The 15,034-nt window shown below is 41.1% G+C and overlaps 1 protein-coding gene across 1 annotated transcript in view; it reads right to left on the bottom strand.

Moving 5' to 3' along the window:
- LOC124286827 (protein FORGETTER 1-like) overlaps window positions 1-15,034 on the bottom strand; it is a 327,576-nt gene that overhangs the window by 67,636 nt on the left and 244,906 nt on the right. Inside the window, 3 exon segments of the mRNA XM_046723267.1 lie at window positions 1,413-1,474; window positions 13,616-13,750; window positions 14,375-14,455. Coding sequence (XP_046579223.1) covers window positions 1,413-1,474; window positions 13,616-13,750; window positions 14,375-14,455 — 278 coding nt within the window.

Genomic DNA, 15,034 nt, shown 5'->3' with positions numbered 1-15,034 from the left:
ACATATCCCCCCGGCCCCCACATCTTTGAAAGAACAAATCATCTGACAGTTACTTAAAGTCAAGCTTGATTTTAGACTAAGTGCAAATCGTTTCCATGGAAATGATGAAAAACATAAATGACAAAAATCTGCAAATAGCAAAAGGCACCACTTCAAGATCTGCCTCACATAAATACAAAGTTTTACTGAAAGATATTAAGAAGTTTTTGAAACGAAACCCACCCCTCCCTTTTGAGACTAAGTCCAAATCGTTTCCATGGAAACCAAGAAAAATAAAAATGACAAAAATCTGCAAATACCAAAAGCACCACTTAAGGTTCTGTTTGATATATCTACCAAGTTTTGTTGAAAAATATTGAACGGTTCTTGAGTTGTGCTCTGGAAACGAAACCCACCCCTCCTTTTTGAGACTAAGTCTGAATTGTTTCCATGGAAACCGGGAAAAGTCTTAAGAAAAATATTGATCGGTTTTCGAGTTGTGATCCGGAAATGAAACCCACCCCTCCTTTTTGAGACTAAGTCCGAATCGTTTCCATGGAAACCAAGAAAATAATAAATCACAAATATTTGTAAATAGCAAAAGGCACCACTTTAGGTTCTGTTTGATATATCTACCAAGTTCTGTAGAAAGATATTGAATGGTTTTCAAGTTGTGCTCCGGAAACGAAACCCACCCCTCCTTTTTGAGACTAAGTCCGAATCGTTTCCATGGAAACCAAGAAAAAAATAAATCACAAATATTTGTAAATAGCAAAAGGCACCACTTTAGGTTCTGTTTGATATATCTACCAAGTTTTGCAGAAAAATACTGAACGGTTTCTGAGTTATGCTCCGGAAATGAAGCCTACCCCTCCCTTTAAGACTAAGTCCAAAACGTTTCCATGGAAAGCGAGAAAAATAAAAATGACAAAAATCTGTAAATAGTAAAAAGGCACCACCTTAGGTTCTGTTTGATATATCTACCAATTTTTGTTGAAAAATATCGAACGGTCTTTGAGTTATGCTCCGGAAACAAAATGATTGAACGGATGGACAGACGGACGAGGGGACGACTAAAAATGACAAAAATCTGTAAATAGCAAAAGGCACCACCTTAGGTTCTGTTTGATATATTGACCAATATTTGTTGAAAAATATTGAACGTGTATTTAAACAAAATGATTACAGACGGACGAAGCGTCGACTATATCCCCCTGCATTACATGCCGGGGAGATAAAAAGGTGACGTGGAAAGACGAAGTGCGCGTTAACCACAGGACAACAAAAATTGCAACAAATCCATGCAGTCAACTCATACTGATGGTGAGTTTTAGCCTTATCATGTTGATGTCACAGAATGAAATAAGTCCTTGTATCAATTATTCTGTGTCATGAAAGAAAGAAGCAAATGTAACACTCAACACCATCCTCACCTTCCTTCTTTCTTGGCATTCTGAACAATGACTTCCAAAGTCTCTGTGAAGTAGTTGAACATCTACAACAAAGACAGGTTTTACAATACACTTGTCAAACACATACACAGACCAAACACTAGAGCCACAGAGCTCTGTTGCTCATATGAGAAAGGAAGAAGTAATAGCAGCCTTGCTCAAATTTGGACTGGATTTATTTGAGCAGTCTAATCATACACCTAATATCATACAGAGTTTCAGCAATACAGCATGTTTAGTTTTCTGAAGTGTTGATCTCATAGATGAGCCAAGGTTCTACCTTCATCCTCAAATTTGTATCAACATCGTATGTATGGTACATAAGCCGGACCACAAACCGAAATATGTCAAACCTGGATAAACACTCTGTCATCCCAAAATGTGTTCACTGTGTATGTGGATTTCTGTTTCTAATCTATTTATACAGTTTTACTCAACATATTATCAAAAAAGTTAATATTTATGATTATGCTGAAATGGTGTTTCCCTCTGATACTTACAACTTCCTTTTACCATAATTCCATAATGCCCATTTGCCCACCATGACATTATTCACAGCAACCACAATAACATTACCACTACTGATGCCTTGGAATGGACCTTAGTTTACAAAGAATGGATTCTTATGTCATAATTTCATAAATGACATATTTAGTTGTTGTAAGTCATATTTTCTATCCTGGTAAAACAATGGCTTGATATACTATTTTTTACCAATCATTGCATGAAAATTCCTTGTGTTAGTTTTCTGAAATATGAATGCTTTCAACAGTATAAGTTAAAATCGTGGCAGCTAGTGCTGTTTTAACTTGCATGGTTAAAAGGTGAAGTTTATACTTTGAAGACATCACTTTTGGAAGTTTGTTGAAAAATGAACGGGTCATGTGATTAGCAAATAAACCAACCAAATCACTGGAAATCCTTTAACCTTCAAAATTGAACATTATCAATAAAGAAAATAATTCGTAGAATACTCGCTCTTGTTTCTGAATCCACGTTTAGCTTGAATAAATGTGCAAAGGTATGGGTTGTCTTTCTTCCTGGTGGTTCAACAACAGCTATCTGCTGGGATTCTCTCCTGGCAGGAGTGTAGGGAAACTTCATTAGTTTCCTTGAGGTTCCTTGGGCAGGTACTCTGGGATTTCTGGGGAATGTATGGGTGGGCCATAACTTCAAGTGTAAGAGGTCGTATTCTAAGAATTATTATCAGTGTTGATATTGTTCAAAATTCTCATGAATATGTCCTTCTCACACTTGATTTGCCAAATCCTAGATGAGACTTGGTGGACGCAGATAATGCCAAACAAAATTAAGGAAGACAATCATAAACATAAGATAGAGACAGTATGAAAACTGATAAGACAAACAGACTTGCATTTGGTTGCAATGACTACACTTGAGAATCCTTCTTGCTGCTGAAGTTTACATAATGGTAGATTTATGTCATTTTCGGTATCCGGTACATTTGATGACATCACTGCTGTCATTCACAGAAGGCAGATGCTGAAGCTCGCTCTGACTGCTATCAGCTGAGGAAACCTGTGAAAATCCTGTTGACCCACGCTGTACTTGGATAGCTCCCAGACAGGTAAATGGAGGTGCTCCTGGTTGTGATGAAATCTGTCTGATGTTGGTTGCCTGAGTAGAGTTGGTCAGATAGGCAGTTGCAGAGCTTCATCAACCAGTAGAGACAGAAGATTCGAAAAAATGTTTTTGTGTGCCATGCTTCAGCCACTAGGTAAAGGGTCATCTGATGATTCCTCAACTTGGCCAAAACTTCCATGATCAACACTGTAGATGGAAATGATTCCCAAGTCGAAATGACATCCATAGCATCGGCTGGTGGATCCAAAATTGGACATAAGTTGGTCATTGGTTGTTGAGTGACATCATGAACACATCTATGTGAGGCTGTTCCCACTAAACTTGCCTGAATGCATCTGGATATGATAGTATCTTGTCCGGATGGGATATTGCATCTGCAATGACGTGATTTCCCCCAGAATATGTCTGTCCAGAACGTTGCTCCTGAGACTTCTGTGAGATTATAAGGCAGGGCTCGATTTAAGAGATGTTAACCTACTTGCACCAGGTGCACCCTAAGATAAAAACCTAGTTGCACCAGCCAAATTCCAGTTGCACTGCTTTTATTGCAACATGTAATGAAAAAATAAGCTATTGAATCATTTAGATGTTTTATTACAAAGTTTACCCACTTGTCATTACTCAGATTCATCACTGCTCCATGCCTGCTCTGTCTGTGTTCTCTTTCCAGCTGCAGCAATCCTCCTGTTCTTCTTCGTGAGCCATAGTGCAATGGCAGCATCTGGGTTGTAATCATGTGTGGCTGGACCATTCACTGATACAGAAAGCAGATCTGTCAGAGTCTCACTCCTCAATGAACCTCTCCAGTCAGATTTCACTCTCTTCATGAGGGAAAACCCTCTTTCACATATTGCCGAGTTTACTGGCAGTGAAAGGATTCTTCGAACCAGGGCTAAGATGTCCTTGTTTTCACCTTTCAGTTGTCAAAACCCTTTCCCATACCTGTACAAGATTTTCTTCAAATCTGAGCATCCTCACAATCTGTTTCTTCACAGTAAGCCATTCCACTACTGCTGCTTCGGGAACATACCCTTTAGCAGTCAAGGGCATGTCAAAGTGCTGAGCCAACAGCTGGATCTCTGTGTCCCCATAAGAGTTGAGTGCAGCTGGATCCTTGGGCCAGTTGTTGGGGTTGAGCACGTAGGATGCTCCACATACATCATCTGTCACATCATATCTTGATGCCAAATTTGACTTCATTTTCTGTATGATCATTTCTGCCGATTCAATCGCATTTTCTTTTTCAGATTTTTTCACAGGTTGCTTTCCTCTTTTCTTTGGTAGTCCCCTTTCAGGTACACTAAGTGTCATCCCATGAAACCTGTACTCTGGGTTGTCACCTTCAGCCACTTCAATTCCTTTCATCATGACTTCAGTAAGTCTCTCTCTGTCTGTCAGCTTTTCAATATGTCCAACTGTCTTTTCTACATTCTCATGTACAGAGTGCAAGCCAGATTTGTCACATTGAAAAGATTTGCTCAGTTTTGACATCACTCCCAGAAGACTTGTGAGAAAATTAAGAATCATGACAAACTTCAGAGACTGGAGCAAAAGAAGTATGCATCTTGATTTTTCTTGATTGTCTTTATTGCCAGTTCTTGCTTCACTCTGAAGATGAACAGCCAGTGCTTCATACGACTGAGAGACAGCCTTCACAGCATGCTCGTAATGAGGGAGCCACCTCACACCAAGTATTCTAACTGGCCTGAGAAGGTTTACATTCAGTGCCTCAGCAGCTGCTTTTAGTCCTTGCCACCTCAGTGGCGAGTACTTGTATAACTTGTACAAGTTCATAAGAGTTTCATCAAAGTCTTCCAAATAGGATATTTGCTTTGTGACATCTTTAACTGCAAGTTCCAGTCGGTGGACACAGCAGTGGATTGCAACTACATGAGGGGCTAATGTTTGTATTCTCTTTGCCACACCTGACTTACACCCCATCATCACAGCTGCCCCATCAAAACACAAACCAACTAGACCACTTTTCCATTCATCCTCTGATAAATCAAGTTTCTCATCTAACATTTTCAAGATTGCCTCTTTGATGTGAAGAGCATCACCTCTTTCCACATTTGATGCATACACAAACACAGTTTTGGGTTGTCCAAATTTAATGTATCTCACATACATGATTTCTTGTTCCAAAACACTGCAGTCTGTTGACCCATCACATAATACTGAAAAAAATTCAGCTGTCCGAAGTTCTACAATTTCCTGACGAAAAGATTCAGGAGGCCAATAAATTCTCTTGCTTTCTTATCATTTGGTATGTCTGGCCTGATTTAATTCCAAGTATTTCTAAAAGTTCAAGCATTTTGGAGAAATCTGTCAATGGTTTTTCATTTTTTGCTATCCAGTATGCTACTATGAATAAAATCTTCATGGTGTCAACTTGATTTTCCTGCATTTTAAGAACTATCTTTTCCAATGGCAAAACTGATTTATTTTTGCACAGTTGTGCTAGTTCATGGGCCTCCGATCGGAGGTGTACCTCACTAGTTTGGTGGATTTCTATCACACTTAGTCTTATTGACCCACTCCTAAAAGAATTACTTCTTCCCCTTTTATCATACTTTTGACATGTGGCACAAGACATGCTATTTTCAATCTCATCATAATGTAACCAGTCCCTGTTTTTTTCCATTCCTCTTTAAACTTGTAAGTCTTAATTTTTATTTGCATTGCTTGTGGTTGGATTTACGTTTCAATTCATCATCTGTAGTTTTAACACCCGACCCCGAACTGCCACACGCATAGGCAATGTTAATGGAATCACTCATGTTAGTATCGGCACGTTTCTCAGTTTCCAAGTTTTGTTTACCACTTTTGTCAGCATCTTCACTTGATTTCTTCAGGAAAAATGCGTTAATGCTTGTCTGTTTACTTTTGCTATCCGTCATGGTTATATTCATTCACGGTATGGATAAGTAAAGTTGACAGGAGGCTTAGTGTTTCACACAGCCATGTGCGATAAATCTGTTAACTATCACTTAAAATGATGACGTAGTGTGTTAATACGTCAGAGGTATCAGTGCACATAAACATATTTCTGTGACGAAGTACCCTTGAAACCATAGCAACACCGCCACACAGCTGATCCCTGTTTACAAGAGCTGTCACAGCCGAGCAGTGTCTATAAATAGCAATGTTTCGGTGCCATAGCTATTCAAAGTTTAGATGAAAAATGAGCTGACATAATTGTGCTCACAATGTTTGATTTATTGTTGATTTATTTCTCTAAAATTGACCTGCACCTGGTGCAAGTTAGACTAATAACTAGGTTGCATTTTGTAATACTGGGATGCAGCAGTGCAAGTTGCAAAGAACTAAATTGAGCCCTGTAAGGTCTATCGTGAGGTCAGTAAGGTCCCCCCCCTCCTGTTGATATACACTACATCTGTAGAGTTGTCCGTGGCGACAAGTACACAGCAATTACTTTGATAAAGAGATGAGTGCTGTATTGCTAAGTTAATGGCCCTCATCTTGAAAATGTTGATGTGTACTGGAGAATCCAACATCCAGAGTCCTGACATGGTACCAGTACAAATCACTCCTCATGCTTGCAGACATGATAAATTCATATTTGGTATTCACTTTGTCTGGTCTGTTGCAGATTCCGAAAAGACACTATCTGAAACTTAGAACGTCGTCTCAGGCATTCCTGGTTCAGTAATTTCAGGTCTGTGATCATCCTAGGAACCAGGAATACCAGAGAGTAGAACCTTGGCCCGAGATCTGAAGAGTTTAAGTCGATGACGGTCCATGAGCTTGTAGATGGCTTGGAATCCTGGAGTTGATAATGAAGTCCTACTAGATGTGTCATCAAGGAGGGCCTCCTGTCGGGCTGTAGGCGATATCCCTTCGTGATAACTCTGAGGATCCACTGATCAGTCGTAATGATCGTCCAACTGTCTACAAACGCTGACAAGACAGCTGCCCACAGGGCACTGAAATACCAGTGTAGGAAGACTGGCATCCTCACAGCATGGTCGTTGGGATAATTTTTTGTCTGAAATGGGGACTGAAGAAGCTTCCTCTTGGTCCTGACGTGCTCGTGGCTCTTGTATCTTAAGTGCGAGAAGTTGGATAGACTTCTGATGATGTGATATTAGCCGATGGTGCTCTGGACCATGACTTAGGCTCTAGAGATTTCTTAGGACCTCTCCTGGGATAAAATAGATCTACCAGTCCTGTAATTTGGTCTCTGGACAGTTTTAAAACGGCTAATAAAGCCTCCTCTGTGACAAATATCCAAATCAGACAAGACAGGGATTGACGCCCTAGCTCTGCTGAGACCAACTGATTATCTATGAGAACATAGGTTTCCAACGGCACTTTAGTGAGGGTCCTGAGGCATAGTTTTTTGAGCATCATCTTCTCTTGCCCATTCTTGACTAAAGCATACATCTCAAATGAAAGGGCAATAATGACTGACAGGCCTGACATTGGAACACAAAGGAGAAAGGAGTTTCAAAGCACTCCAAACAATCAGCAACAATTTTCAGGGAACAAGCAAACAGATTCCATCATATGAACCACAGGAAAAAATGTGTGGTGTCTTTGGCTTGATCAGGGGATGTAACTCCTGCAGATAGTGAATGGTGGACCACAAGGAAGAAAAAAATATGAATCCTCGGGTTTCATTAAAGCTAAACCTGTGGATTTAGAAACAAGTTTCATGGAGAATTCAATTAAGTGTTAGATGGACATATTTCGAAAGATGTAATTTTCTGAGTAAAATTGAAATTTTATACTTATCCTGACTCATGAATTTTTGCTTGTCTCCTTCCTTTCCCGAACGTTAGTGGAACACTTGTATCTCCTTTTTGAAGCTCCCTTTAAAAAAAGCAGACGTAAAATCACCACTCACCACGAGTTGTCTCCCTCTGGTTTTGGCGGGAAAACGGCGCCACCCGTCTTCCCATGCTTCACTCTCTCTCAATAGCTAGCCCGACACTTTGATTTACAGGGAAATCCAAAGTGCCTAGCGGGGAGGTTGGGAGGGCTTACCTCATGAGTCAGGATAAGTATAAAATATCAATTTTACTCTGAAAATTACATATTTTTCCTTATCCTGACTCATGTATTATTGCTTGTAGAATCTGTCGGATCTGGTGGTGGGACAAGCCACTTCTGGATTCCAATTAGTGATTTACGTCTTGCATAGCCCCCTATGGGAACTTCCTGGTAGCACTTCAATTTACTGCTAGGCTCTGCTGCTGCTGTAACCCTTTACTTCCAGCTTTCTCTGATGGGGGGACCACAATTGTTACATTTGGTCCTTGCTTCTGTTAACATTTTTATGTGGAGTTTGCAACTCCATCTCTTGATGCAAGCATCAAGTGGAGAAGCGACCCTTTTTATGTACGAGTACGTCCTTACAAGTACTGGGTCTTATCACTTATGCTAGTCTGTCTTAGACGTGCATATGGACTCTAAAGCTGTAACGCTCCTGAGTGTAGGATTTGCAAGTCATGTGATAAAAGGGCGAGACTCCGTCTCAGCGCCTCTGTGGAACTGTCAATTGTTGTGCTACAACAAGTGGGCCGAAATGGTGAATGCCAGAGACGTCCTCGGTGGCGATGTCTCTCAGGTAGTGGTTGGCAAACACCATGTCCGATTTCCAGAAGCAGCCCTCCATTATCGTCGTGATAGAGCAATTCCCATGTAGAGCGAGTGTTGATGCCAGAGCTCTAATTTCATGTGGATTGGAGGCTCTTGGAGGATCAAGTCCTGCTGCTTTGTAGGCCCTCAATATGACAGTTCTCATCCATATTGATATTGTAGTGCGAGAGATCTCCGTCTGTGTCGCTGTCGATATAGGGATGAAAAGACGCTTGAATTTTCATCTCCTGGTCCTAGACCTTTGTAGGTAGACTTTCAATGCTCTTACTGGGCATAAGGATAGGTCCTGTGTATCCTGTGGCCCAAGGACTGATGATAGTGCTGGGATGTGGAATTGTCTGTCCGGTTGACCTGGCAGTTGATTCTTTGCTATAAAGTCCCATCTCAGTCCCATATGCACGATGTTTCGATTTTTGTCAAATCGTGTCCTCTCAAAGTCTAGAGCATGTATTTCTGACATCCTTGCTGCTGTTGCTAAGGCGATCAGGAATAGAGTTTTATGCCTCAAGAACTCAAAAGATGTCCTATCTAATGGTACATTCCGACTTGAGGACTGAGTAGGCTCTGCCAACTTCGTAGTAATAACGGAGAGAGTAGTGCTTGAGATACAATGACTTGTATCTAGATCCAACGATCGTGAAACCCTTGCCATGTCTGTAAGGGCAACGAAGCAATGTCCGACTCTGTGACTGCCATCGTTGTGAAGTCTATGTAAGGTAGACTGGCTGCCGTAACCAAAAGTCCGTGAAACGTATGTTGCTGCAATTCGCCTGATGAACCGTCTTCAATGCTGACAGGGAAGGTCTCTAACCCCGTGAAGACAGTCGAATCACGTAGTTCCCGTCTAACTGGACTGTAATTGAGGCCTTCCTCCCACGTTGAAAGGTTGTTGTCACTTGTAAACAATTCCCTGACATGTGAACTACGTCCGACTTCTGCGCAGGGCGTTGTCTCTCATGGACCAATCAAATTGAAGCATTTTGATTCCTTTAGCTTCCCGCGATGTGACGTCACCGGTGTAGCAGAAAAAAGATCCTTGTAGAATCTTGTGCAGTCGTTGATATGTTATCAACACTCGGCCTTGTCCGTAGCCTTCCGGAGTTACACGAGTGACCACGTGTATAGAGGGTTGAATGGTAAACGCGAGAAAGATTTCGCCGCGTAATACCGATGTAGGTAGGCTGTTTTCCTGGCTGCTGTGACTGTTACTTCAGTCCTGAAGATAATGCAGTCGTCCTTTTATACAGATGATCAGCTGAAGTCCAAACCTCCTCAGCGCTGCCACCTGTAGACTGCATTCATCGATCTCAATGAAGCGTCGTAAAATACCCTCTTTGTGTTGAAACACACAGGTCCTTGTAGAGTTGATGCTCAACTTTTGTTGTAAGTTCTACAAAGGGAGTCGTTGATGATTTTGTAGTTTACATAAATCTCTGGAGCCTTTATGCAGGGTCCCATGTAAAGTAGCGGGAATTCCCAAGCTTGGACGTTGGGAATATGTTGACTTTGTAACTTCATAGCCTTAGCAAGGCTGTGCTGAACCACGCCAATGTGAATACCTGAAGATCTGTATGCAAGTGAAGATCTCTATATGGACATGAGTCCCTCCTGGATTCTTCAGATACATCTCTAACCTTTGAGAAGGTGTAGGTTGTTAGCACCAAGGAGTGCAGTTAGTCCCGTTATTATCTTCTGATGTAGATATATCTATCTAAAATTTCTCAACGATGTGAATCCCGTCCTGGATTCAGTCTGAAGATCTGCGCAGGTGATGAATTCGGAAAAGAGTACCCCTCTTGAACTTCAACACGTGTCCCTCTGTCTTTGCGCAGGCGAAGATTTCTTCGTCCATGCTAAAGAGTTCCTTCGTATAGGCTCACAACGAAGATCATGGGTCTGAGGGTGAAGTGGGATGGCCAAGGATGTCTATATTAATCGTCGAAACTGCAGTGCATGACTGTCAAGTGAGTGATCCTTCACACATTTCTTCATGCCGAATACATCCCGCAGCTTCGTCCTTTAGGCTTGCGCGAACCGTCCATATAGGCAATATATTCCTATGTGGTGAATCCCGTGACGACCTGCATGGTGATGGTGACATTCTTGATGATCTATCTGACGACCTTCATGCAGGTGAGAGATTTTGTTGAGGGTCTGCGTCCTGAGACGTCTCTCTGTATCTTCTTGGAGGTGTAAGCCTCTCTGTGATGTAGGTAGCCTGCGCGAAGGCTCTTCATTAGCTTCATCATCAGATGACGATCTATTTTGGTCGGATGAATGTCCCTTCCTTCGCGCAGGTTCGTTGACGTCGTGCAGGGTAGGTCTGCTCTTAGTCCTAGAGCTAGAACCTCTTGTAGATATCTCAGATGCACCACCGGTGCGGGGTCCTTCGTGCAGCATTGGTTGAGCATGAGAGGCGGCTGCCTGACCATCATGCAAGGTCCTGCGCGAAGCGCGTCTCCATCAGGTCCATCATCTGTTGGGAGAATTGCTGCATGAAGGTCCCGGGGTTGAATGTCTGCGACGACTGTAGAGATGACGCATCTGAGAGGGTAGCGATATGGTCCAGGGATCGCTGTACCTCATGGGTCCCTGCTGCCAGTGTAGAAGGTAACTCAGACTGCGTCGATAATGCTGACGTTACCGTTGCTGAGGCCTGCGTCTTCTTCTTATGCAGTATCTCTGGGATGAGGATAGGAGGTTCTACGTATAAGCCTATTTCTACCATCGGGACGATCTAGGCAGAGAAGGTCCTTGTAGTCTGTGAAGAGCTCCCAGTAGATCTCGTTGAAGCCTTAGGGGTGTAAGGCTTCTTCTGCGACGAAGATGGCCTCTTCTTCTTCGTATGGGTTGAGGAGTTGTAGCACGTAGAAGATCTTTTCTTCGACGTAATGGCGGACCTCATCCCACGCCCATCTTCTGAAGACGCCTCCGGCAGGTCACTGGATAGAAGTATCTCGTCTGACAACGATAGACAGCTCTTTAGGGACTCAGACGGTTTAGCCATGACTTGCAACAGTCGTCTGGATTTATCCTTAGCACGTCTAAGTACAGAGAAATAATAATTATTAATTCAATTTTTGTTAATTGCTGACATAATTTACAGCGAGAGCTGGAAGTACATATTGTTGTGCAACTGGGGCACAATAAATGCGTGTCTGCAGCAGAGAACCTAAACCTACAACGAAAACAGGTTTTCATGAAATGTAAACAAACTGAACAATCACGTGAAACCGTGAATAATTTCGTGCTTTCAAGTTTACACAGATTCCTGAACGTTGGTTGGTTGAGAGAGCGGTCATGTGATCTAAATTTCAAGGTTCATTAGTCTTGAACCCCTCTAATCGTTCATACTTGTGTAAACACCGTTCATACGTGTGTGAACGTTTTTCGCTGCGGTTTCAAGGACCCCCAATAATTGGTGATACCAATTTCGCGAACGAACCTGTTTCAAGTCACCCCAAGTTTGGCAATGTCACTACCAAACGGATTGCTGAACATTGTTCCTTTTCACAGGAGTTTAATGTCTCGCAGTTTGCGGGTTCATCCGGCCGGTTTTCTGCCCGAGGTCTGTTTAACAACTGCTCAATAAATTTCACAATAAACAATCACAAATAAATAGAATACAACAACATCTGTTTCCTATTCGCCACGCGCTACAACTTCAAGTCGGTCAGTGTATTATTACGCGGTCAAACAAGGTATTTACAAGTGAAAAGGTACAATGCCAGTTTGTTAAAATGGTATTGTTATTGCTTCTGATATTTGTTTCTGTTTGATACTGTTATTGATTATACTTATTGAAGCAGTTTCAAACCCTCATAACGAATTTGTTGTTATATTTTAAAGATCGAATACTTTGAGAACTATTTCTTGAAGGGTTGGGATACATGTGTATAAAGAAATCGCTGTGTATACAAACATCGCTGCAATACGTGACGTTCTTGAACCGAATGGCATTACAACATTTTACAGGTATTAAAACACACTAAACAATGATCATCTACAAGTGGGTGGAAAACGTATGTGTAAACTTCAAAGTCTTGAATTATAAGAATTGAATGTCAGTTTGTGTGTTTGCACTGAAAAATGAACGATGTCAAAGCGTTGTTCAAACTCTCGCGTGAACTCGCCAGAACTCGCTCGTTCACACGAGTTTGAACACCGCTTTGACATCGTTCATTTTTCAGTGCAAACACACAAACTGACATTCAATTCTTAAATAAACAGTCAAATTTGCAAATAAATTTCAAACCATATTGTAGAAGGATACTCCCTGAAACCTTATAAAGGTAACTTATAGGGTAATAACTAAGTTAGCAAAGGATATAGTGCCGTGTTGGAGACACAGGTGCTCTCCCAACCGTCCACTAGGGCGAAGAAGGAGAGAGTGAAGCATGGGAAGACGGGTGGCGCCGTTTTCCCGCCAAAACCAGTGGGAGACAACTCGTGGTGAGTGGTGATTTTACGTCTGCTTTTTTTAAAGGGAGCTCCAAAAAGGAGATACAAGTGTTCCACTAACGTTCGGGAAAGGAAGGAGACAAGCAATAATACATGAGTCAGGATAAGGAAAAATAATATATTTCCTTTGTATTACTGGATTTACATATTTTGGCTTAATCACCACTACATTAGATTGGGAGAATTTGTGTGCAGAGGTGATAGCTTTTTTGGTTCTGTTTATGAGACAAATACACATGGTAATACTTATCCCTGTAAATAAAACAAAGCCTAGCAAAAAAATAAATACATGTCCAACTGAAATGGTAAATCATCATGTGATGTTTTAATAGTAAAATTCACATCCTCATTGAAAAACAATATGATTTCACTTGTTTGTTTGCTTGAAGCGATATATGTGTTTTGGCCAACAGAAAAGTAGTTTGATGAATTAGTAACCTTGACAAAGTTTTAGCAAAATACCAGTAATTTCACCATCGGGACTTCAGACTGACCAAGTTCTGTTTCTCCACACTAAGTCCAAGAATTCTATTGAGGAACTTGCTGACATCTCCTGCATCCTTGTCCTTGACAGCTGCTCCAAGTCGGAGAACGTCTACCTCCACCAGGCCCATCAACACAAGACTCTCCTGAAGGTACAACATTAGCTTCATGGATTTGAGAACTTTCATTGCATGTCATTAATATTTTATTTAAATAAGTATTTGTTAAAGTTACAGACAGATAATAGATACAGTCAGATACATGCCTGTGAAATTATGGTACTTAAAATTCAGCACTTCTTATAGCTTTTGTTTTTGACTTAAAACATAGAATCAATGAGAGGAATGATATCATGGTACACAAAGAATACTATGTCAACACAAAATTCAAAGTTTCCAGGTCTTGTTTGGAAAAGATCAACATGGGCAACAAGAAACTAAGATGACAAGATAACATAAAAGGTTTGATGTATACAAAATTTGCATTTTCAAGTAGTGAGAAAACAGTGAAAATTAAGGCGTTTGTTTTTGTGACAAAAAATAACTGATTAATAGCCATAGAGGTTTTTCAACACTGCTGCTGTTGAAAGATTGGAAGTGACTGCTGGAAGAAATATGGGTGTCATCATAGGAATATTATGTGAAACTGCATCTTCTTTTGTTCAGGGATTCCTGATGTTTTGGACAAAGGCCATTCCATGACATAAGCTAACTTAACATTCAGTCATCCAAACCCTGGCATAGAAAGTTTTGCATCATGAAAGCACTCACCTGCAGTAGAGTGTTCAACTGATCAAAGTCATACTCTCCATTTGTCATTTTAGACAGAGACACACCTGCAACAAGTTTTTTCTGGAACAGAAAGACACAGATATATCTTGTGTAGGAAGTATATTTCTGTCATCGAGTGATGTGAAAATGTGATGAAATTTGATAAATGAAATCCAAATTCTCCCAACTGTAAACTAAAGACTGTTCATTTCTTTTTTCGGGAACCCATTAAGATCCGGGTTAGAACTGATCTTCAGTAACCCATGCTTGTCATAAGAGGACTAATGGGATCAGGATCGCTGACTTGGTTGAACATGTCTTCGTATCCCAATTGCGTAGACTGATGCTCATGCTGTTGATCACTGGATTGTCTGGTCCATACTGATTATTTACAGACCGCCGCCATATAGCTGGAATATAGCTGAGCGTGGCATAAAACTAAACTCACTCACTCACTCTTTGTTCATGAACAATTGATGGGCATTTTCTAGGCTGAAGGTAAGTCATCCGATGATCAGGCTTACTGACATTGTTGTGTAACATTACTAACAAGACTATGGACAGAAACCTTTGTTGAGAGATGAAGTAGTTCCAGCAAGGTTATATTTTCTCTGCAGTGAACGTATCAAATTTCTGTCACTGCAATGTAAATACCACTTT

The sequence above is a fragment of the Haliotis rubra genome, unplaced genomic scaffold (assembly GCF_003918875.1).
Source record: "Haliotis rubra isolate DU_JTF1 unplaced genomic scaffold, ASM391887v1 Scf392, whole genome shotgun sequence".
Classification (NCBI taxonomy): Eukaryota; Metazoa; Mollusca; class Gastropoda; order Lepetellida; family Haliotidae; genus Haliotis; species Haliotis rubra.
The sequence above is the reverse complement of the archived record's forward strand: the minus strand, read 5'-3'. Positions and strand labels throughout refer to the sequence as shown.